Here is a 22,216-nt window from a genome sequence, read left to right as displayed (position 1 = left end):
TCCTCCTGGAGTCCCCTACTCTGGATCCCAGGTTTTCCCTCTCCTCTGCTGCTCACCTCCTCCTTTCTGTCTTCTTGGTCTTCTCTTCCTTGAAACCCTCACTCAGTCTTGATTCCTCTCCCTCTTGCAATCTCTGCTCTGCTCTTTTTCTCCTTCGGTCTCTCCCTCCAAAACCTGTCTCTCTCTTTCAGACTTCTTGTCTGTCTCTTCAGTCTCTCCATCTGCCCTTCTCCCTCTGGCAGTCTCTTCCTCTCTCCGTCTGTGTCTCAGTCTGCCTCATGATCTCTTTGTCCCTGTGTCTCGTTTGAGTCTCTGCCTCTTAGGCTCTCTCTCTGTCTTTCTCCTTCCAGTTTTCCTTCTTTCCCCCTTCTTCTTTCCTTTTACAGTCTTAGCCTTAGGCTCTGGCTCAGTCTCTCTTCACCTCTGTTTCTATCTCTTCTGTTTCATTTCCCTTTGCCTTTTAATTTGTGACTTTCTTTGTTTCTGTCTCTACCTCAATTTCCATGTCCATCTCTATTACATGTGGTCTTTTCCAGCCCTCTCATCCCTGGACTGGGTGACACTTTCTTCCAGCTCCCACCCCCATCCTCCTGTCCTTCTCCCTTCTCCCTGAGCTCCCAGCTGCTCTCCACCGGCCCTCTCACCCCTCCCTCTTCCCAGTCTCAGGTTAGGCACGTAGGGAATGAGGCTGGAGGGCCCTCCAGGGTTTGGAGGAGGGGCAAGGGCCCACCCCCAGGATCCTTGGAGAGGAGTTCCACTAAAGACTCCACCATCTGCTACTACCAGGCGTCCTTGGGAAGCACTCAGCCCAGTGCCCGGTACTGAGTAAGGCTCAGTAGAGTTTCCTCATGTTGTGTGTGTATGTGACTATAATTTTCCAAGTCCCCCGAGGGCTCCATGTGGAGCTATGCAGAGGGTGCAGCAGAAGGAGAAAACAGGTACCCTTCTGGTAGTCTGTCCAGCGGGGACGAGGGGGAGGGGCCCGGAGGAAAGCCAAAGACCTGGAGGAGCGGGCTCTGGGTTCCGTGGCAGCTAAGAGGCCAAAGAAAACAGGGACCAAAGAAACCCCGCTATTGTTCCTCCTCAGTTCCGTGTTTCCTCCCAGAGCAGCTCCTCCTCCACTTCTCTCCTCTGAAGGCAGAGGTCTGTCTGTCCTTTCTGCCATGGGTCCTGGAGCCCTGCCCCTGGAAGAGCATAGCAGCTGTGCCCTGGATTTTCACCTGGGTTTGGGGCTGAGGGCAGGCCTGTCCCAGACTGGAAAAATGACCCCGATGACCCCCCACCCCCCACCCCAGGCCTCAGAGGGCACAACTGGTCACGTTTCCAAGGCCTGTGCCTGAGGTCCATCCGTCTCTCTCCAAACATCAGGGTTGCTCTGTTCCAAGGTTGTCACGAGAAACTACTCTAGCTACTAGGTCCTGGAATTGTCTTTGCCCTGAGAACTTGGGCCCTGCCTTGCCAGCCCCAGAGGAATGCTTTCCGCGACCTCTCTGGGCTGGGAAATAGATCTCCCCGTGTGCGGCAGGGAGAGTTAGAATCTCTCAGGGAGAGCTCCCTTCCCTCCTCTCCCGATATAGGGACCCCTGTATTCCCTGGAACAGGTAGAAATGGTAGGGTAACTGGCAGCAGATATGCCCCTGGGGCCCCACCCACTCCCCAGCGTTGAGAAGAATCATTCATTCATTCCACAAGGGCTTACTGAGCAGTCGCTGTTTAGCAGGCACTGTTCTAAGCACTAGGGATATAGCCAAGAGCTAGCAGACTACCTGACTGCCTGGGGGAGCGAACATTCTAGTGAAAGGAGACAGACGATAAACAGTGGACACATGTAAATTAGTGTGATAAAATCTGGTAAGTGCTATGGAAGCACAGAATATGGTAAGGGGGCTGGGCAGGCTGGGATGGGAGTGAAGGTTTCTTGAAATTTTCAATGGGGTGTCAGTGTAGGTCTTATTGAGAGGCTGACATCTGAGCAAGCACTTGAAAGAGGAGAGGGGGAGATCCAGGCATATATCTGGGAGAAGAACATTCCAGGCAGAGGGAACAGCCAGGGTTACTGGAGCAGAGAGAACACCAGAAGAGCATAAGGAGGTGAAGACAGAGGTGGCGGAGGGGGGCAGACCCGTGCACCACCAAAAGGCCTGCAGGCCTCACTGGAGAGAAGGAAGAAGTCACTGAGCTGAGGACTGGTATGGTCTGACAAAGTGGGTTTTTTTTTTTTTTTTTTTAATGTTTATTTCTAAGAGAGAGAGAGGGAGCAGGGGAGGGGCAGAGAGAGAGGGAGGGAGACAAAGGACCTGAAGCAGGCTTTGCATCGTCAGTGCAGAGTCCCGTGTGGGGCTCGAACTCACGAACTGTGAGATCATGACCTGAGCTGAAGTCGGACGCCTAGCTGACTGAGCCACCCAGGTGGTCTGACAAAGTTTTTTAACTTTTTTTTTTTTTTTTTTTTTTTTAACAGCAACTCCTTTGCTGTTGTGTTGAGAAGAGACCAGAGGGACAGGAATAAAAGCAGGTAGGCTCCTATCCAGGGAGAGGTGACAGTGCCCTGGACCTGAGTGGAGGTACTGAAGGCAAGTGATGGGATTCTGGATCCCTCAAAAAGGCAGCACTGACTGGAACCCCTGATGGAGCCCGTGTGGCATATGAGAACAAGGAGTCAAGGTGACTGGAGCTTTTTGGCCTGTGCAGCTCAAAGACAGAGATGTATCTGTTGAGATGGGGAGGACGGTGAGAGGAGCAGGTCTGGGGAGCAGAGCAGGTCAGTTTCGGACATGTTGAGTATTAGGTGTTGTCCCAGACCATGGAGCTCCCTGTCCTGACTTTCCGACATGGTGCTACAGCCAGCACGAGGAGACCAAAGGGGACCGTTCTTTGCTCTCTCTGAAGGACACACAGTTTGCCCATATCTCGGTGCTCTCTCCATGGTGCCACCTGGGTCACAAAGCCCAGGGTGCCCATTTTGGCCAGGTTGGCTGTGGGAATTTGCCACCACAGGCTACCTTAGTTGAGTTGCTTATTCAGCATTGAAATTCCTTCTGGACCATACCTAACAGCAGCTCTGGGGAGCTCATGACACGTGAGAGACGCCAGTCTGTCTTCTGGCACTTTGGACGATATTGACCATTTCTAAGTTGTGGAAGAAATAGCACTTATTGGCAAATGAGCATTTATTGAGTGCTTACTATTTACAGTGCACTGTGCCAGACAAGACAGAGGAGGGAAGATAGATAGGAGAATACCATCCAAGAGCCGGAAGGAGCCCTGCCCCCAAAGGGCTTACAGTCTTGCCTGGGAGGCACTGCATATATACAGAATCACAGCTTAAAGATACAAGACAACATCAAGGCAACATTTTGCAGGCACAAAGTGAGGATGTGGGAATGGGTGCTTCTGGGACCTGGTGGTCAGCCACATTTTCCCTTTAGCTCAAAGCCCTCTCTGTCCCCAGCTCAAGGACCTGGAAGCCTAGCCACCTGCCTCCATGGTGCCCTGCCTCTGTCTGGTTCTGAGTGTGTCTGACCTCCATCCTCCTCCGGCCTGGGAGCTTTTCAAGGGCAGAAACCAGCCTGGTGTTCTTTGTCCTTTACTCCCTACCCTGCTGTGGCCGTCCCCAAGAGATCGTGTCCATCACAAGACAGAGGGCTGGGCTTGGACAGGCTCAGGGGCTCCCAAGAGGGAACCAGGACTTGCCTCAGACCAGACCTGGTCTCCTGTGAGTTCTGCAGGGACAGACCATGGGCTTTTGAATAAGAAGGCCTGAGTTCAAGCCTTGGCTCCACTACATTCAGCTGTGTGACTTTAGACCAGTCTCTGAAATGCAGTTCCTTAATCTATAGAATGGGAAGAACGATATTTGTTCCGCCTGTCTCACAGGGTTGGGAGATAATCACAGGAGATGATAGGGATTGTGCCGGAAATGTTAAAAGCCCGCATAGCTGGAAGTCATTGTCCTTCTCTAACCCACCTGAAGTTTTAAGAGGAATAGATGAGCCAGTGCATATAACACACCCAACAAACTGGTTGGGACACAGGAGATGGTCAGTTGGCATCGGGTCCCCTCCATCCTCATCACTTTGAGTCCTGCTTCGACCTCTGACCTTAGTGACCCCGATCTGAGCAATCAGGACAGGAATTTGTGGGGATGTCACATCTGGCTCTAGGGGAGGTGCAATCCAGGAAGTGGAATAGACATAGAAATTCTTGGCAACTTCCGGGGGGATCTGCTGGGGTGAGGTAGAGTGGGGATGAGGTGCCCGAGACACGTTCAGGCTTGGCTCACAGCTCAGTGCCTTACTGCCTTTGAATGTCCGGAGCAAGGACACTCAGCTACCACGAGTACAGCCCTGGAGGTTAGCTCTTTAGTCTCTGATATAACCCCTCCCCTGGTAGTGAGTAGTGAGCCAGGTGGCTGTCACCAGCTGTCTGGGGTTTGGAACAATCATCTTCATAGCACCTGTGGCCCAGGGCAGCCTTTTTGTGACCCCAAAGGGAGCTTTGGTCGAGGAAAAGAGAAAGAAAAGCATAGATGAGGATGTGGTCACAGTCACACAGATGTTCCTCATACCCAGTCCATCTCAGAAGGGAGTGGAGGTCAGGAAGGGGCTGGAGACTCTGGTGCACAGTGGGTGCTTGGTGCCCTGTGGGACAGACACAGATAAAAGCCTTGAAAGCATGGAGGCAACAGTGCATGGAAAAGGGGGCTGAAGATTCGACTCTTAGGTTAGCTTTGCAGCAGGCTGGAAAGGGAGGGAGAGAATGGATGGACTGAGTGGTGGAAGGAAGAAAATGGGAGAACAGGCAGGGGGTGCTCAGGGTCAGGAGAGTTAAGAGGCTGGACGGGGAGGGGGCCAGCCCCAAGCCCACCTCCTTCTGCCTGGGCTCCCAGGGCTTTCCTTGGCACTGACCGCCAACTAAAGAAGGTACAAGAGGCCGAGGATCGGGCCCCTTCCGTATTCTCCCCGCAGGAAGCGGAAATAATGAAATAATCTCAATAATGCGTGCTAATGGTATGAGGAATTACAGTTCACACAGCATCTTTACATGCATCATCTCACTTAATCCCAGTTAATCTCATTTGAGAACCATTGCACTGGCCTGGAAATTTAGAAGCCCAGGCTCTAGACACAGACCCACCTCTGCCTGGACAGGTCATTTCCCTTCCGTGGTCCTGTCAGTGCTAGGCTGCTCTCCCCCCAGTAACTGTCCTATGGTGGAAACTTAAGGGGGGGAAGAGAAGAGAGGTTCCTGGGGAGGAAGAGCAGTGCCTGGGGAGGGCGCCTGTGATCTGGGGCCTGAATGCCTTGCCCAGCCAGCCATCGAGGAGCTAGAGCGTGCTGGGAGAGAGGGCTCACTTGCGAAACAGTGTCTCCTTTCACCAAGTGTCTGGTTGCAAATCTCCTCTCCCCAAGACAAAGGCCAGGGGCCCACAGAGGGCTTTTGTTTTCTCTGCCACAGGCTAATCTCCGGGGCTGGAGACCCCTGGAGACGGGGGTCTCATGCACGCATGTGGGGGATGTACACACACATACAGGCATGCGCACACATACGCCCGCTTCCTTCTCCGAAGAGGTCTTCCCTCGGGCCATCCTTGGCCACCCAACCCTGCCTTTTTCCAGAGGCCACTTCTAGGGGAGCCATTCTCTGGTTGATATTTCTGTCTCTAGCAGTGGATGTTGGCAAATCTTGGGGCCCAGCGCTGCAGCCCAGGGGAATTTTCCACGAGAGGCAGGGTAGGGGTTGGCAACCAGGGCCCTCCCCTCCCTTCAGCCCTCTTACAGTGGCCTCTGGACCTTCCCCTTCCCCTCTCCTGGGGAGCACTCTCTTAGAGCTCCTGCGGGTGATCAGACTGCAGAAGAAGTGGATTTATTGCGGGTGGGGGAGGAAGGGGTCCAGAGGGGAGTGAGAGGTTGCCACCCAGTACACTTGCACCAACACAGGCACAGCCGCTCACACTCAGGAGCGTGCACAACCGTGCACTTGGGGACAGAGAGGCACTCACACTTGCCCACTAGCAAGACCTGACGCGCCATTCCCAGACCCGCCTCCCCAGCAGTACCCGTGTCGGCCCCTCCACAGCCTCCCTTTGCCTGCCGGCCTTCCGTCCCCAAGCGTCCAGCTCCCTGCAAGGGGCCAGAGGTCGACTACTCGCTGCCTGCAGCCTGGGGACAGGCGTGGGGGGGGGGGGGGGCGGGGGAGGGGGAGGAAGGGCTGCCGGGCTCACCGCCACCCCGCAGCCCCGGCAGCGGCTGCTCGGTACCGGGGCCGGCTGCGGACCTGGGGAGAGGAGGGGCGGGGCGGGCGGCCCGCAGGCAGTCATTCGGCGCTCCCCCGAGCCGGGGCGGGGGTGCCTCGGGGCCGGGCGGGCGGCGCGCTCAGGCCTTGCTGCCCCGCGGGAGGCTCTGCGGCGAGTGCAGCTCCACCGACTGCCGCCGCCGCACCTCGCGCTCCTCCCAGTCGGCGTCGGGCTCCAGCCCCTTGAGCACGGCCAGGCGCTCCGCCAGGCTCTTGGCCGGCGGGAACAGGACGTAGTTGTAGAGCAGGGAGCCCAGGATGGCGCCCACCAGGGGTCCGATCCAGAAGACCTGGGGCGGGCAGAGAGGACGGTCGGCGCGGGGGACAGTGGGCACGGTGGGCACGGTGGGGCCGAGCCCCGACTCCGCCGCGCCCTTCAGCCTCGAGACGCGCTCCCCACCCCAACTTCGTGTTGAAAGGTGTGTGTGTTGGGGGGGTGTCTCCCGCGCGATTAATGCAGTCATCGGCGGATTGGCTTGGTAATGACAGCTGCAGCTGTTGGGGAGGACGGCTCAGGGGGAGGTTCGAGGTGCGAATTCCAAGCGGACTGTTGTGTGCCTCAGTTTCCATGCATGGTAAGAATGCCTACCTCCTAGGGTGGCCGTGAAAACTAGAGCAGTTAGTATTTGCAAAGCACCTAGAACGAGGCCTGGCACATACTAGCCCTAGGTAAGCCTAAATAATAAAAATACACGTGTGTAGCTGGTATCAGTATGACCACTTGTGGAGCTTGCGGTGCCCTGTGCGGAGCTGTTTCACACCTCACTTAAGTAACTTCGCTTAACTCTTCCCAAAAGCCTATGAGGTTAACAACTGCTGCTATCCTCACCTGCAGATGTGGAAACTAAGTCTTGGGCATCACACCGGAGGGAGGAACCCACTGCTCCCCCAGGAGGAGGGGAGGCGTGCCAAGGGTTTACTGAGCTGTGAGCCCACTCTATTCCAGCCCTCGCTGAGATGGGGTTCTTCGGGAAAGGGAAGGCAGGGAGGGAGGTTTCGGCCATTACCCAGTGGTCATCAAACTTGCCGGTGACAACAGCAGGAGCCAGGGAGCGGGCGGGATTCATGGAGCAGCCAGTATAGTAGATCTAGAATGGGAGGCGGGGGTCAGAGAAGAAAGGAAAGGGAGAGGATGGGGGTGGTGCGGGGAGTCCTTGCACCCCTCTGCAGTACTTGGCCTCCATCGAAAGGGAACCCCCCCCCCCCTCGGGATGGGCAATTAGTCCATGTATTTACAGAGCTCTGTATTCATTGGAGACCAGAGTGAGACCTGTTCCTTTGGGGTGTCTGGGAGTCAAAGCTTCTGAGATGTGGCCACGTGCCCGTCCCTCTGGGGAGTTCTGTGTATCAGTCCCTCTGGGGGGTCTTTGTGTCTGTCACTTTGGGGGGGGGTGTTTCTGTGTGTCTATCTCCAGAGTGGTCTGTGTGTCTGCTTCTTTGGGGAAAAGTCTATATGTCTGTCCCTCCAGGGAGGCTGGAAGCAGTGGCCATGACCTACCCCAAGGAGGTGGCCCAGGGTCACAGAGAAACCGATGGAGAGGGCAGGCGTGCCCAGGTTGTCTCCGCGACGCTCGTCTGTGGAAGCGAAGATGCAGAGCACCAGCTGCAGGGTCAGGAAAAGCTCCACGGTAACGGCCTGGCCAGCTGTCGTGTTGTTGTTGAGCTGGGGAAAGAGAGCGGGGAAGGGAGCGCTGAGCAGGCTCCCCACTCTGGCTCCCTCCTCCTGCCCATCTGCAGTTGAGGCTCCAGAGAGGCTTCTGGGCTGGGGCTGGAACACCTGGGCTTATCAGCCACCTTAGCCCAAATGAATGATGGCTTTTTCCTGGACTGTGGCCCAAAGGCAGGGGGATGGATCCCAGGATGGCTTGTGGTTCCCAGGCCAGAGGTAGAAAACTGACTCCATACCCGTTGGACTTGGGGGCTGTGGTCGTGTGCCTGATGTGAGAGGAAAAGGATGCTGAGGTCTAGAATTTGTTTCCTGAACAACAGGGAAGAGGTTTTGACTGCAGTGGGAAGCTTTAGGGCAGGTAACAGAAGGGCCTTCCTTGCTCTCTAGGCCATTAAGATACTGGTGTAACAAGAGGTCTGTCGTCTTTCTTCCTGCACAGGGCCCCCAGCAAGGGTCTTGGGACTTGGGTCTGGGGATGGTCCTAGGGCATCCCCTCACCCCGTGAGCCCAGGGTACAACTCTTTCCTTTAACCTTGCCTGTTCCCCTTGATCTTGCCTGCTTCATACTGCGTTTCAGACCTCAGTTTTGCCCCGTGGATTTGTTTCCTGCACATTCTGTGGAGGGTGGGGTGGGGGCGCTGGTGCCCTATACTATGATGCCTCCACACCCATGTGGGGAGCCCAAGGTCCCAGTAGACCCTGCCTTGGGTAATGAGAGAACTTGGGGCTGAGCAAAGAGGCAATTTCATAACCGGGCCGCACCCAGCACTGGATTTCTCCCTTGGTTTCGTCATCCTGTCCTACACCCTGCCTTAGAGCACTGGGCACTGCACCTGTTGGCACTGTGACAGCTCTTAGCTCCCACGCTCCCTCTCCGGGCCCTGAACCTCCACCCCTGGGCCCTAGCCATTGGGCCGGCCCCCTTGGGTCTCTAGGGTCTAACCTCAGTCCCCCCTGTGTCATCCAATGTTAGAGCCTCTAGTGGGGGCCAGCGAAAAGAGCTTCAAAGGCAGATACTTTGGATGCCTGTAACTTGCCATAGGACTCTACTTCCTTCAGCCTCAGTTCATCCTTCTGTCAAATGGGATAACAAAACAGATGCTGGAAGACTGTGCGAGGACTGGAAATGACAAGGGCAGAGCCCCAGCCCCATTCTCGCTGTTAAATGGCTTTTCTGAGGAAGAGGTGTAGACGTGGATTTGGTGTCAGACGGCTCTGTGTCCACTTGCAGGTGCTGACACCAGCTAGTTCTGTGATTTGAGTCACTGAATGCTGAGCCTCAGCTTACTAATTGGGGTAGAGGTATCACAGAATTCATTTTACAGCATTGTACCAAGAGGTAGGTGATATCCGGCCTGGCACAGGAGAGGTTCACATCAGTGATGTCTTCCTGGTGGCTAGCTGGCTTTTCCAGTGACCTCCGAGGACACCTGGAACAGCCTTGGGGGTCATCTAGCTCTCTAGCCTGAGGCCGACCCAGCCCCACTGCTGCCCCATTCCAGCCAGGCAGGGTTCGCCCTAGTTCCTCAAGATGTTAATGTTGAGCAGTGACTTGGGGGATCCTCCCCAGACCTTTTCTCATCCCTGAGACCCCAGCCTCATCATATTTTCCATTTTGAAAAAGAAAGAAATTCCCCAACTGGGACACCTCTTCCCCTTACGTGAGAAGGGGCCACCTGTGCAAAGGAGGCGGTGGCCACGGAGACTGTGGAGGACCCTTCGGAGACATCAGAGCTTTTATCCAGTGGCCCAGGGATAGAGCAGGCCAAGAAAGGCAAGAGATTGAGGCACGAAAGAGGCACTTGCTGCCCTGGCTGGGGATGGGGGGGGGGGGTGCGTGGAGCAACAAGTGTATTGAGGGGACATAGACTATGTCCCCCCCACCTGTGGCCTCAGGTGCCGGGGCGCTGCACAGACCTAGGAGAGGCGGAGGGCGGGAACGTGGAGGGGGAGGGATTGTGGCTTCCCCCTGAGCTCCCAAAGTGCCTAAGGTGTCCAAATAACCACTGTTCGTGTAATCAGCAGTTAGTCACGGGCTCTGGGGACCTTCTCCAGGGTCTGGAGAGACCTTGCCCCTTCAGCCTTCCCTTGACTTTTGTACTTTCCCTGGTACTGACAAACTTTTGGCCCACCTTTTCCTTCTCTGAGCCTCAGTTTCCCTGTTTGCTAAACAAGTCTTAGCTGATGGCTCAGTCTGGGTTTGAAGGCTGGCTCTGGCACTCCCCCCTTTCTGAACCTCGGTTTCCACATCTTTAAGCCACAGATGTACGCATCCCTACCTTGCAGGGCTGTTGTGAGGTGTCACCATGGGGCCTGTGAGGAGTACCTGCCATGAAGCTCACGCACGGTAGACGCCGAAGAAACATCGGGTCCTTCTTCCCTCAAGAAGACCCTTGGGACTAGCGCTCCGAGGTTCCTCCCGGTTCAGAAAGCAGAGCCGCTTTGGGACCTCGTCTTCTGCTGAGTTCTAGCCCAGCCCTCACTGTATTGCAGGCATCGAGTCAACAGAAACCCTGATGCTCTCTTCCTCGGTGAGGCTCGGGGCAGAAGGTGCCGGCAGACCCTGCCTGTATCCTGCCTCTGCTCTGAACTTACTGCTCCTTCCACCCTGACTCCCTTATGACACCAGTGTTCCTGGCTCCAGCATCTCTCCCTCCCTCCCTCCATCTCTCTCTCCCCCCACCCAGACCTTCACCCAGATCTGGTCCCTCCCATCTCACCCTGTACGAGGGACTCCCCAGGGTCTGCCCCTTACGGAAGGGGTGAAGTTCTGGCTACTCACTGCATTAACAGCCAGGTCCCCTCGGATGTCTGGTGGCGTAATCTCATGGAGCAGAGCAGCCCCTGCCACAGCCCCCAGCAGCTGGGCGGCCACGTAGAAGGCAGCTCGGAGAAAGGAGACGTGGCAGCCTACTAGGCAGGCCACAGTCACGGCAGGATTGATGTGAGCCCCACTGACGTGGCCCAGAGCCTGCACCAGGGTGCCGATACCCAGGCCGAAGGCCATGGCGATCTGCAGCACAGAGGGCAGAGCCTTTGGCCAGTTGAGGGCCGAGCCGAGGCCAAAGAAGACGAAGAGGAGTGTGGCCAGGAACTCTGCAAACACCGCCCTGGAGAAGGCTATGGACCGGAGTTCCCACATGCTGTGAGGCCTTCCGGGGGCTGGCCCAGCAGTCGGAGTGGAAGGAAGCTTGTGGAGTGCTCTCTCGCGTGCTTTCCCTCTCTCACTCACTCTCTTGCTCCCTCAGGGTCTCTGGGGAGGCTGGGCTGTGGGCATTTATAGGGTTCTCCCATCCTGGATTCGGACACGTGAGGTAGAGGTGGAGTTTGGGCCATTACCTTGTCTCTGCTGTGGCTGCCTCCTGCCCCCACTCCCCACCCCTGCCCACCCGCATGCCTATCACCCCATCTTGGCCTTCACAGCTGAATAATGTTCCCCATTAATGAGCTCCAGATAAGGACTGACGTCCCCTGGTTTTTCCGTGTTTGTTCCCTGGTTACCCCAGGGCTGCTGCCCCAGGGCCTCCCCTACCCCCACTGGGTCTGTGAATGGGGATTCTCTCAGGGGCTTGTGCCAAACCCCCTCCCTCTGACCCAAACTGTTGGTCAAGGCAGGGACAAAGCCTCTCCCAAAACTGACCATGAGAGAGGATGTCAGTGCTACCCCTTCTCATGATTGGGAAGTCCTTCCTGTCGTTAACCTCCAATTATTCCCTCTTGAAGGGGATGGAAAACAACTGGTTGGCTTGTGACATGAACCTTCCAAGGCATAAAGGTTTTGTCTCTTCTGTGCTCGCTTTCTTGCAGTCAATTACCCGTAAGTCATTCAGCTTTACCTGCTCCCCGGAACCCCAGCCAAAGAGCAGCTCCCATAGCCTAGAGGGAGGGAGTGGTTTCAGTGGCATTAGGACCCTGGCCCTGGGGACTGGGGTCAACCTGGGGTTGACCGAGGAAGCTTTGGGCTTCCGTTCCAGCATCACCCTGCCCCATCTCTGTGATTTACCCTTTCTTGTCCATCTCTGTGAACAAGGGGTAATAAACTTACACGGGGTTGGGGTTTGGATTAAGTGAAATAATGTGAAGTGCTCAGAGCTGCCCTGGCCCACGGTAAGCTGTCAGTGAATATCAGCTATTATTCAGAGCATTATTTAGACTCTGAGGAGGAGAACAGGTCTCCCAAAACTCACATGGCAGGGTCCCAAAAGCTGTGACAGGTTGTAGGCACCCCCTGGAGCTCAGAGCCACCCAAGCCACACGGGCAGGACGTTTCTGTGGGCAGTGAGCTGTGCAGGCTCAGGGAGGCTGCAATGATCGATAAGCGACTCTTCGGCTTCGGTGCCCACTCAACCCAGCATCTGGGCAATGCCACCTCCCACCGTCACTGCTGCTCTGGCCTGGGATCTAGGAGACTTTTAGGTCTGGGCGTCCCTAGGGCCCACTCCCCTGCTCTTCCCTAATCCCTCTGGCCCTGCTCCCTCTGCTGGGGACCCAAAGGCAGGGTCAGGCTCAGAGTGCTGTTAGGAAGACTGGCTCCGGACCCTGCTCTACTTCCCGTCCAGAGGGTCCCCAGGCAGGTCACAGTCCCAGGAACAGAAGTCTGGGAGGGATTGGAGATGCAGGCTGGAGCCCCTTAGATGGACCATGCACCCCTTCTGGTCTCTCCTCTTTGGTCGAGGTGTTTATGATCTTGAGGGACAGAGAGAAGGAGTGGCCTGATGACCCTTGATTCTGGGCAGGACCTCCCCTCATTTAATCAAGTGATAATCTCTTCCCTCCCCAGAAATGCAGAAGAGGTGCATTTCTCTCTGTAAACCCATTAATTCCCAACCAAATTTGTGTATGTGTGGGTATACACGCGTGTGTGTTTATATGTGTGTGTATGTATATCCGTGTGCATATCCGTGTATATATGTACACGTGTGTAGGTGTGTGTATGTATTTATGTGTGCTTGTGTGTATGCATGTACGTGTGTGTACATGTATGTAGGTATTGTGTGTATGTGTGTGTGTGTGTGTGTGTGTGTGTGTGCATGTGTGGCCATTCAGTCACAGTCATAAATTTGGAACCCAATGGGATCGTGGAGGTCATCTAGCCTATGGATCTCACTTTACACATTAGAACCTGAAGTCCAGAGAGACTGAGACTTGCTCCCATTCTGGTCTGGGCCCAAGACTGGACGCCAACCACGACTGGGCTACTTGTGCAGTGCATTCCTTGTGAGCTGGGGAGGGGGACGGTGTTCCTGTCAAAGCCGGGGGGGGGGGGGGGGAGGGGTTCAAGCTGTGGTTCCTGGTGGGCAGCGGACCTCCCCCAGGGGAGTGCTGCATTTTATCTACAGTGACCACCACTCCGTTTCTTATGAGCTCCAAGGTGCCATCAGCTGTCTGATGCACCACTAATGAGTATTAGAGAAATCTTTCTTGGAAATGAATTGTGGTGATGCTTTGCCCAATAATGTGTCTGTATTAACACCACTTATCTGGCACTTATAGATGGTTGGAATGGGAAGGTTTATGTTATGTGTGTTTTGCCACAGTTAAAAATAATTTTCAAAAGCAGTGAAGGAAGGGGTCCCGGGCTGGCTCAGTCGATTGAGCATCTGACTTCGGCTCAGATTATGATCTTGCAGTTTGTGAGTTTGAGCCCTGTGTTGGGCTCACTGCTGTCAGCTCAGAGCTCACTTCCAATCCTCTGTCCCCCCCACCCCTCCCCTCCTTGCGCTGTCTATCAAAAAGATAAATAAACTTTAAAAAATATTTTTCAAAAAAAGCAGTGAGGGAAACTGCCCCCCCAAATGCTTTCTTACCAATTTTTGTTTTGTACGTAATGAAGGAAGTCTTTCAGATTTATTTAGATATCAGGTTTTTTTTAAAGTCAAAATCACTCTAATGCATGTATCAAAAAGGAAATGAGAGGTAAAACAAGTTGGCTAAAACAGTCCCCAAATGTCTTCACATTCAGAGTCCAACTTTCCTAAATTTCTTTTTGATTTTTTTTAAAGTAGGCTTCATGCCCAGCATGGAGCCCAATGTGGGGCTTGAACTCATGACCCTGAGATCAAGACCTGAGCTGAGGGGCGCCTGGGTGGCTTACTTGGCTAGGCATCCGACTTTGGCTCAGGTCATGCTCTTGCAGTTTATGAGTTCAAGCCCCGTGTCCAGCTCTGTGCTGACAGCTCAGAGCCTGGAGTCTGCTTCTGTGTCTCCCTCTCTTTGCCCCTCCCCCACTCACACTCTGTGTTTGTGTGTGTGTGTGTGTGTGTGTGTGTGTGTGTGTGTGTGTCAAAAATAAATAAGATAAACATTAAAAAAATTTTATTAAAAAAATAAAGACCTGAACTGAGATCAAGAGTCGGACACTTAACCTCCTGAGCCACCCAGGTGCTCCCCTAAATTTCTTTTTTGATTCAGAGTCCTTGATGTTTTCCTACACAACACCCTCTGTGCTATCAGGAGGACAGTGATGTACCATTTCTTATAAGACTGTCCACTACTGTGTCCAGAATTTCTTCCCAAGCTTCAGACACTCCTTCCGGCAGCTTTGTCCAGGCCTTTTCTTGCTTCACAGGTGACTGGCAATCACTTGGCCCTCGTCTCAGTGATCAAACATAACACAGTTACATCTACCCCTGGGACTCTTCCTTTCCCGAGCCCCCTAAGACACCTGGCTATTGTTTTGCAAGAAAATATGGAATGGTGGTCATCTTTGAGTAATAACCACTTGCCTCACTAATGTTGAATTCTTGCTGTGCTCTTCTGTTTCCATGTCTGACTGTATACACAAAAACTCTGTTTAACTGCTAAACCACTGTGTAACCTTGCTTTCCCCAGTTTTACTGAGAATTAATTGACCCACGTCACTGTAGAAGTTTAAGGTGCACAGCTTGATGGTTTGATTGATGCATATTGTGAAATGATTACCACAATGGGTTCAGCCAATATCCAACTTCTCATATAGGTACAGTAAAAAGAAACAGAAGAAGGAAAAGTATTTCCTTGTAAGGAGAACTCACAGGATTTACACTCAACAACTCTCCTATGTACCGTGCGGCAGTGCCGGCCGTAGTCATCACGTTGTGCCTTCCGTCCTACTTATCTTATAACTGGGAGTTTGTGCCTTTGACCACCTCCCTCCTGCTCCTTCTCCCCCCTGCTCCTCCACACTGGGAACCACAACTCTGATCTCTTTTTCTATGAGTTTTGTGTTTTTGTTTTAGATTCCGCATATAAGTGAGATCATACAATATTTGCCTTTCTCTGACTTATTTCACTTAACATAATGTCTTCAACTGAGATCCATATTGTTGCGAATGGCAGGATTTCCTCATTTTTACGGCTGAATAATATTCCATTGTGTGTATGTGTATATATATAAGTGTGTGTATTTGTATGTGTATATATAGGTATGTATGTATGTGCATGTGTGTGTGTGTGTGTGTGTGTGTGTGTGTGTATCTATATATCAGTCTTGTTTATCCATTCATCCACTGATGGACACTTCGGTTGTTTCCATGTCTTGGCTATTGTGAATCATGCTGCAGTGAACATGGGGGTACATATCTTTATGAGTTAGGGGTTTTGTTTTTAGGAATGAGAAGGCACGAGACTCACCTGAGCAATTTAATTATTTTTATTTTTTAATGTTTACTTATTTTTGATGGGGGGGGGGCGGAAGGGCAGAGAGAGAGGAAGACACAGAATCCAAAGCACCTCCAGGCTCTGAGCTGTCAGCACAAAGCCCAATGCAGGGCTCAAACTCGAACCATGAGATCATGACCTGGGCTGATCACCTGAGGAATTTAAATATGCATAGGCAGTGCCAGCCATTCCCAGCTGCTGTAAGACACCACAACTGTAAGAGGCGTTAAAATGAGGATAAAAGTTACACCTTAGAAGTGATGAAATGCAGCAGTTGAAATATTAAATATTAGCGCTCATTCTGTTGTGCGCTGCTCTAAACATTCCTATAAGTGTTAACTCTCTTAACCCTGACAGCAATCCTAGGAGCTAAATATGATCATCCCAGTTTTTAGAGATGAGGACAATGAGACAGAGAGGTTAAATGATTTTCCTGAGGTCACACAGCTAGTAAGGGTGGACGCAGAGTTAGAACCCCAGGGGTCTGGCTTCAAAAGGACTTTTTTGATTGTGAAAGTGAACCCCTACCTCACCTTCTGAACCCATCAAGATGGGAAGGAGGTGAAAAAGAAGTCTAAAGGACTCTGGGTGATAAAGAAACAAGGATTTGTGTATCATCTGCTGGTGGCTTGAAGGAGGGGCTGAGAGCCTGGGAAGGCGGAGGTGGGGAGAAGGAGCCTGTGGGGAGCAGGGCCTGTGAGGAGGCCCCATGTGGAGCACAGGGACAGAATTCAGGACTGGTGCTGTCTGACAGCTGACATAAGGTGTGTTTCCTGCTCTGTGCCTTCCATTCCCCCCACAAGGTCTGTAAAAGTGGATCACACTTCCGAGCGTGTGAGGCTAGACCTTCAGGGGATGAGGGAGGAGGGACAGGGCAGGTCCATGGTCAGCTGGAGTGGGGCAGAGTGAAGAGAGCAGCCCCAAGGGCAGTGGCAGGAGAGGTGGGAGACTGGGGCTCAGCCCCTCAGGAGGCCTGGGGAGTATTGTGGGGCATCAGGTCTGTGCAGTTCTGGGACAGAGGGTGAGCCATTGAATTTCCATGTAGGGCTGCAGATAAAATAGACAATGCCTGAGTATGGTTGAATTTCAGGTAAGTAACAAATACATTTTTAGCATAAGTATATTCCCAGGCAATATTTAGGACATACTCATACTCAAAAGTTATTCGTTAATTTATAATTGAAAGTTAACTGGGTATCCTGTATTTTTATTTGCTAAATCTGGCAACCCTATTCTTTTTTTTTTTTAAGTTTATTTATGTATTTTGAGAGAGAGTTGAGAGAGAGAAGGGGAGGGACAGAGAGAATCCCAAGCAGGCTCTGCACTGTCAGCCCAGAGCCTGCGCTCGAACGCACAAACTGTGAGATCATGACCTGAGCTGAAATCAAAAGTCAGATGCTTAACCTACTGAGCCACCCAGGTATCCCTGCAACCCTAGTCTATTTGATTTTTTTAAAAAATGTTTATTTATTTATTTGTGAGAGAGAGAGGGAGGGAGACAGTGAACAGGGGAGGGGCAGAGAGAGAGGGGACAGAGGATCGGAAGCGAGCTCTGCACTGACAACAGAGAGCCCGATGCGGGGCTCAAACACACAAGCCATGAGATCATGACCTGAGCCAAAGTCTGACGCTTAACCGACTGAGCCACCCAGGTGCCCCAACCCTATTCTATTTGAAAGCAAAGGGGGAACCCAGAGGACTGAAGGCCCAAGGACAGCTGAGTTTCAGACTAAGTCTTTACAAGGAATTTTGGGGAGGAGTCATACTAGCCCCATTTTTATACAGTAAGACACCGAGTCCCAGAGAGGTTGTAAAAGTTGCCTGAACTCATAAGGCTGGTAAGTAGAGGAAATGAGCTATGGATACAGGTCTGTCAGATTCAGAAATTCAGGTTTTTATCCCATTGATCGGCTGACTCTGTCCTCCAAACCCCACCTCAAAGGCCAGACAGTCCTGATTGCCAAGGCCCCCGGGGGAAGGGGGGTGGGCAGGGAAGATTGCAGGTCCGGGCTCCTGGGGAGACGCAAAGACAGCTTCCCCCTGTCGTCTGTCTCCTTCCGTGGGTTGGGGCATGGGGATGAGGAAGACGGGATCTCACCTAGCCTCCCAGAGCCCCCCACTGCCCACAGGACAAGGCAGGACCTTGGGCTTGACACGTCCTCCTTCCACACTCCTTCCTTTTGGGCCCTGATGAGTGTTGTTCCCTCAGCCCGGAACAAGTGCCACCGCTGTTTTCTCACTGCTAACTCTTCCTCAAACTCCAGGCCGGGGACTTGCCAGCCTTTTTGACTGAGGCCTGCAGGAAGACACTCAATATCCTAACCCATAGACATTAGCTCAATAGGTCGATGGATATGTAGATGTAGATATGGTTATAGGTAGTAAAACTAGCATTTCCTGGGGCGCCTGGGTGGCTCAGTCGGTTAAGCGTCCGACTTCAGCTCAGGTCACGATCTCGCCGTCCGTGAGTTCGAGCCCCGCGTCAGGCTCTGCGCTGATGGCTCAGAGCCTGGAGCCTGCTTCCGATTCTGTGTCTCCCTCTCTCTCTGCCCCTGCCCCGTTCATGCTCTCTCTGTCTCAAAAATAAATAAAACGTTAAAAAAAATAAAATAAAACTAGCATTTCCTAAACAGCATTTCCTAACTGTGAGGTTAGGAACATTTTTTTTTAGTTTATTTATTTCGAGAGAGAGAGCGAGCAGGGGAGGGGCAGAGAGAGAGGGGGAGAGAGAATCCCAAGAAGGCTCCACCCTGTCAGGGCAGAGCCTGACGTGGGGCCCAGTCTCACTAACCGTGAGATCGTGACCCAAGCCAAAACCAAGAATTGGATGCTCAACTGACTGAGCCACCCAGGCGTCCCCTAACTGTGAGGTTCTAAACTCCTTTCTTCTATTTCACTAAAAAGCCAATTTAGGTCACAACTACTGAATTGATTTCATGACCCACTCACGGGTTGCCCCTCATAGTTTGAAAAATACTGCTTTTGATCCTGACTCAAAAATCGCTTTCTCGTTGGGGAGGCTTCCTACAGCCCCAGGAGCACACACTCCTAGGACCACCCACCCAGTGGTGTGCCCTGCCCTTTTGTATCAATCAGAGGCTCATAATGATCTGCTCAGTGTCTGCCTCCTCCTCTAGACTGTGAGTTCCCAGACCATATCTGGGTTTGCTCGCTGTTGTGCCCTCAGCGGCTAGGGCAAAGTCTGGCACGTTGTAGGTGTTCAATTCGTGCTCATCCAGTGAATAAATGAGCAAAACCATCAGTTCTTGTTCCTCCAAGCCCCCTTGAAGCCTGTCCTGCACCTTCTCTGTTGCAGCCACATGGCGTTCTTCAGGGACCTGATTCAGGAGAGAGCTCAGAGCTTGGGTAGAGAGAGTGAGTGTGTGCATTTGTGTCTGGTGGGGTGAGGAAGGATCAGGAACAAGTTTGTCTTCATTTGAAAAGGGTCAGGTGTGCGTAAGGGGCTGGGGGCAGGGGGGCCTCCCTAATAACCCTGCCTTGTGAAGTAGTGAGTTCCCAGTTGCTTGGGGTCCAACAAAGACCGAGCAAACACCGGGGAAGCTGAGGCAGGAGTTTCTGAATGAAGGGGAGAGTTGGAGAAGCTGACTGATGGGGTCCCATACAGCTCCGCCACATGGAGAAGCCCAGGGCAGCCTCCTTTACAGGCGGAGCAGCTGGGAGCCACTGTGGGTGCTAGCAGAGGGGAAACCAGCTGGGAGGGGGAGGCTGGAGGCCTCAAAGGGTGCCTCGGTGGCCCCACAGCTCTCTGGGTTTCATCCACCCCAGGAAGCCCCTCCCACAGGGCTCGAGGGCAAAGTGGGACAGTATCTGCCAGCTGGCCAGGAGAGCTGGTATCTTTGCCCTACAGGGTGAGCAAGGGGCTGCAGATGCCAGGTCGTGCCCGGGTCATTACCAGAGAAGGGGGTGGTAACGAACGGGAAGGGTGGCGGGCAGCGCCCCACAACCTTGTTCGTAAAGGTCACCCAAACCTGTTTGACTCCCCACTCAGAACAGCTGCAGCTAAACCACCCTGGCTCCCGGGTGCCTGCCTCCAGCATCCGTGGGCTCTAGCGATCAGGTGACTTGTGGGACCCTGTTGAGATTCTGTGCAGGGGCCCTCTCCTCCCCACGTGGTGTCGCGCCTACCTTCCTCCCACCCTGGCGCTACACCCCTTCTTGTCCTTCCCTCGACCTCTGCCAGTGTCACACTCTCCTGGAGACCTGCCCTGCTCGTCCACTGTGCGAGGTGCTAGGCTCTCACTCCTCTCCACCTGTCATCTCAACTATGTGGTGAAGTGGGTACCCGTCCCATTTTAAGGATGAGGGGAAGGGAGGCTCAAGGACATTCAGCTGGCTACCACCTCCTCTGTCCCTACTCCACAGCCCCCTGCCTCACTTCTATGACGGCACAGACCAGGCTGTCCGGGCTGAGTGGCTAAGCTCTGAGGGCAGGAACCGGATCAAGGTGACCTTTGTAGTCCCAATGCTTAGCACGTGATTGGCATGTAGTAGACACTCCAAAGAATGTTTGTAGAATGTTCTGTTTACCCAAGGTCAAAACAGCTAGGAAGTAGCTAAGTCAGATCTTCCTGGATCCCAACCCAGCCCCACACCCTTCACCTTCCTCCAAGAAGCCTTCCTTGACTTAATCAAGGCCGCCTCCCTCTCCCCACTCCCCAGAACCCTGGGTGTTTGGTATGTTCCTATCCCCCCTCTCCCCTACACTCCCTGAAGGCAGGGTCCTGGGAACAGCATCTCAGCCTGGCTCTGATGCCCCCAGCTTTGCCCCCAGAACCTAAAAGGAACTCTGTGAATGTAGGACACCCAGGCCTGGGTGGAGGTCCCAGGAGAGCCTCTAACTCAGCCAAACTATGTCTTCCACCTGCGGCCTCAGTCACCGCCTCATGACCCCTGTTCATCCAACCACAGTTCCGCCTGGTACTGGGCCTGCCAGCTTCTCACGAGCACGAGCCCAGGCCTTGGTATTCTCTGGGGGTGGGTCCAGGTGGGGCAGCTAATGCTCTGCTCATTTTGCTGCAATTCAATATTAGCCTCCAATTTTCACGCTCCGCTGCCATCCTTCCCTCCTCCCTCCAGCCTCTGCTGGTGGAAGGAGGGCTGAGGATTCCCTATAGCACCTCTCAGGGCCCCTTGGGAGTCCCTCGGGCTGACCGCACCCCCGGGCATGCTCCGAGCTGAGCTCTGGCCTCAGGTTGGAGGGACCTCTGTCGCCACCAAGGGAGCAAGGCCTGGATGTCCAGTGGCCTGGATCCCGATTCTACCTCTGAGGCCGCCTGGCTACAGAATTCAAAGCCACACAGGCTCTCCTAGCTTCCAGGTGAACAAATGTAAAAGTGCCCGCACATGGTGAGTGTTCAAAAACAGGAGTGGAGGCTTCCCCCAAGGACTCAGGGCCCATGGCTCTGGGAAATCCTTTCCTTATCTAACCACCTACCTTCTGGCTGCAATGTTGGTCCATTCTCTCTGGTTCTAGCTGATGAATGTCTGTTTCCTTGGGATTTTAGGGCACTTGAAGCAGTTCATTGTATTTATTTATTCATGCAACAAGTAGTTATTGAGCCCCAGCCATGTGCCAACCACTGTTTTAGGCTTGAGCTACATCAGGGAACAAAACTGACAAAGATCCCTGGCCTGGCCGGGCCGCCTACATGGGGCAGTTTCTCAGTCTAAGGGGCACTTTACTCGATGGACTTTCCCAGCCTGCTCTCCTCCACTTTGAACGACCTGAATGAGAGGAGATGAAAAGAAACTGAAAATATTGGAAAAGACCAGGGTTTACTTTCAGATGTCGCCTTTGCCCCTGTCATACCGCACAACTGGCTTTTAAGTGATGTCACACGAGTGCGAGGCTAAGGGTGTACTGTTCCTTACGAAGGTAAACACAGAGTCACTGCATGAGCCCGCAATTCCACCCCTAGGTATATATCCCAAAGAGTTGAAATCAGACATTCAACCGAAAACTTGTACACACATGTTCATAGCAACTCTATTCACGATAGCTGAAAAGTGGAAACAGCCCAAATATCCATCCACAAACGAATGGGTAAACAAAATGCAGTCTGTGTATACAATGGAATATGATTCAGTCATAACGAGGAATGAGGTGCTGGTACCTGCTACAATGTGAATGAACCTTTTCAATTCTGGCTGAGTGAGAAAAGCCAAACACGAAAAGCCGCAAACTGGTGAGTCCGCTGATATGAAATGTCCAGAATAGGCAAATCCATAGAGGCATAAAGTAGACGAGTGGTTGCCAGGGGCCAGGGGAAGAGGGGCAGGGGGAGTGACTGCTTAATGAGTGCAGGGTTTCCTTTTGAAGTGACGAAATATTCTGAAACTAGATAGCAGTGGTGGTTGCACAACATTGTGAACTTACCAACAATACTGAGTTGCACACTTGGAGATGGATGAAGTAGTGAATTTTGCATTATGTTATTTCACAAGCAAAAAAACAAAAGCGTATGCTATGCAGGACTTCCGGGGCCCCTGTATTGCCTCTCCTTTCCCCCGGGGCCTTTGCACATGCTGGTCCTGCTACCTGGGATGCACATCCCTCCTGTCTCCTTTTATTTTTATTTTATTTATTAAAAACTT

At 53.0% G+C, this 22,216-nt stretch overlaps 1 protein-coding gene and 1 long non-coding RNA gene across 2 annotated transcripts in view; one reads left to right on the top strand and one right to left on the bottom strand.

The window, feature by feature from the left end:
- The window catches only part of LOC144616913 (uncharacterized), a 56,060-nt gene that overhangs the window by 21,790 nt on the left and 12,054 nt on the right, over positions 1-22,216 (top strand). Inside the window, exon 2 of the long non-coding RNA XR_013556769.2 lies at positions 2,462-2,515. This is a non-coding gene — a long non-coding RNA (uncharacterized LOC144616913). The remainder of the gene's footprint in view (positions 1-2,461; positions 2,516-22,216) is intronic.
- Positions 6,375-13,172, bottom strand: LOC132694406 (aquaporin-2). The gene is made up of 4 exons (XM_060657686.3): positions 10,746-13,172; positions 7,793-7,957; positions 7,302-7,382; positions 6,375-6,584 (listed from the first exon to the last, which is right to left on the bottom strand). The coding sequence occupies exons 1-4, from the start codon at positions 11,103-11,105 to the stop codon at positions 6,375-6,377; spliced, it is 816 nt and encodes a 271-aa protein (XP_060513669.1). The 5' UTR covers positions 11,106-13,172.

The sequence above is a fragment of the Panthera onca genome, chromosome B4 (assembly GCF_046562875.1).
Source record: "Panthera onca isolate mPanOnc1 chromosome B4, mPanOnc1 haplotype 2, whole genome shotgun sequence".
Taxonomy (NCBI): Eukaryota; Metazoa; Chordata; class Mammalia; order Carnivora; family Felidae; genus Panthera; species Panthera onca.
Note: the sequence above shows the minus strand (reverse complement) of the source record. Positions and strands in the feature narration are given on the sequence as shown.

Coding starts and splice junctions, on each gene's coding strand:
- LOC132694406 (XM_060657686.3), bottom strand. CDS start 11,105: ATGTGGGAACTCCGGTCCATAGCCTTCTCCAGGGCGGTGTTTGCAGAG. Junction 7,958..10,745: donor GGGACCTGGCTGTTAATGCA/GTGAGTAGCCAG, acceptor CTCTTTCCCCAG/CTCAACAACAACACGACAGC. Junction 7,383..7,792: donor CCCTGGGCCACCTCCTTGGG/GTAGGTCATGGC, acceptor CTCCCATTCTAG/ATCTACTATACTGGCTGCTC.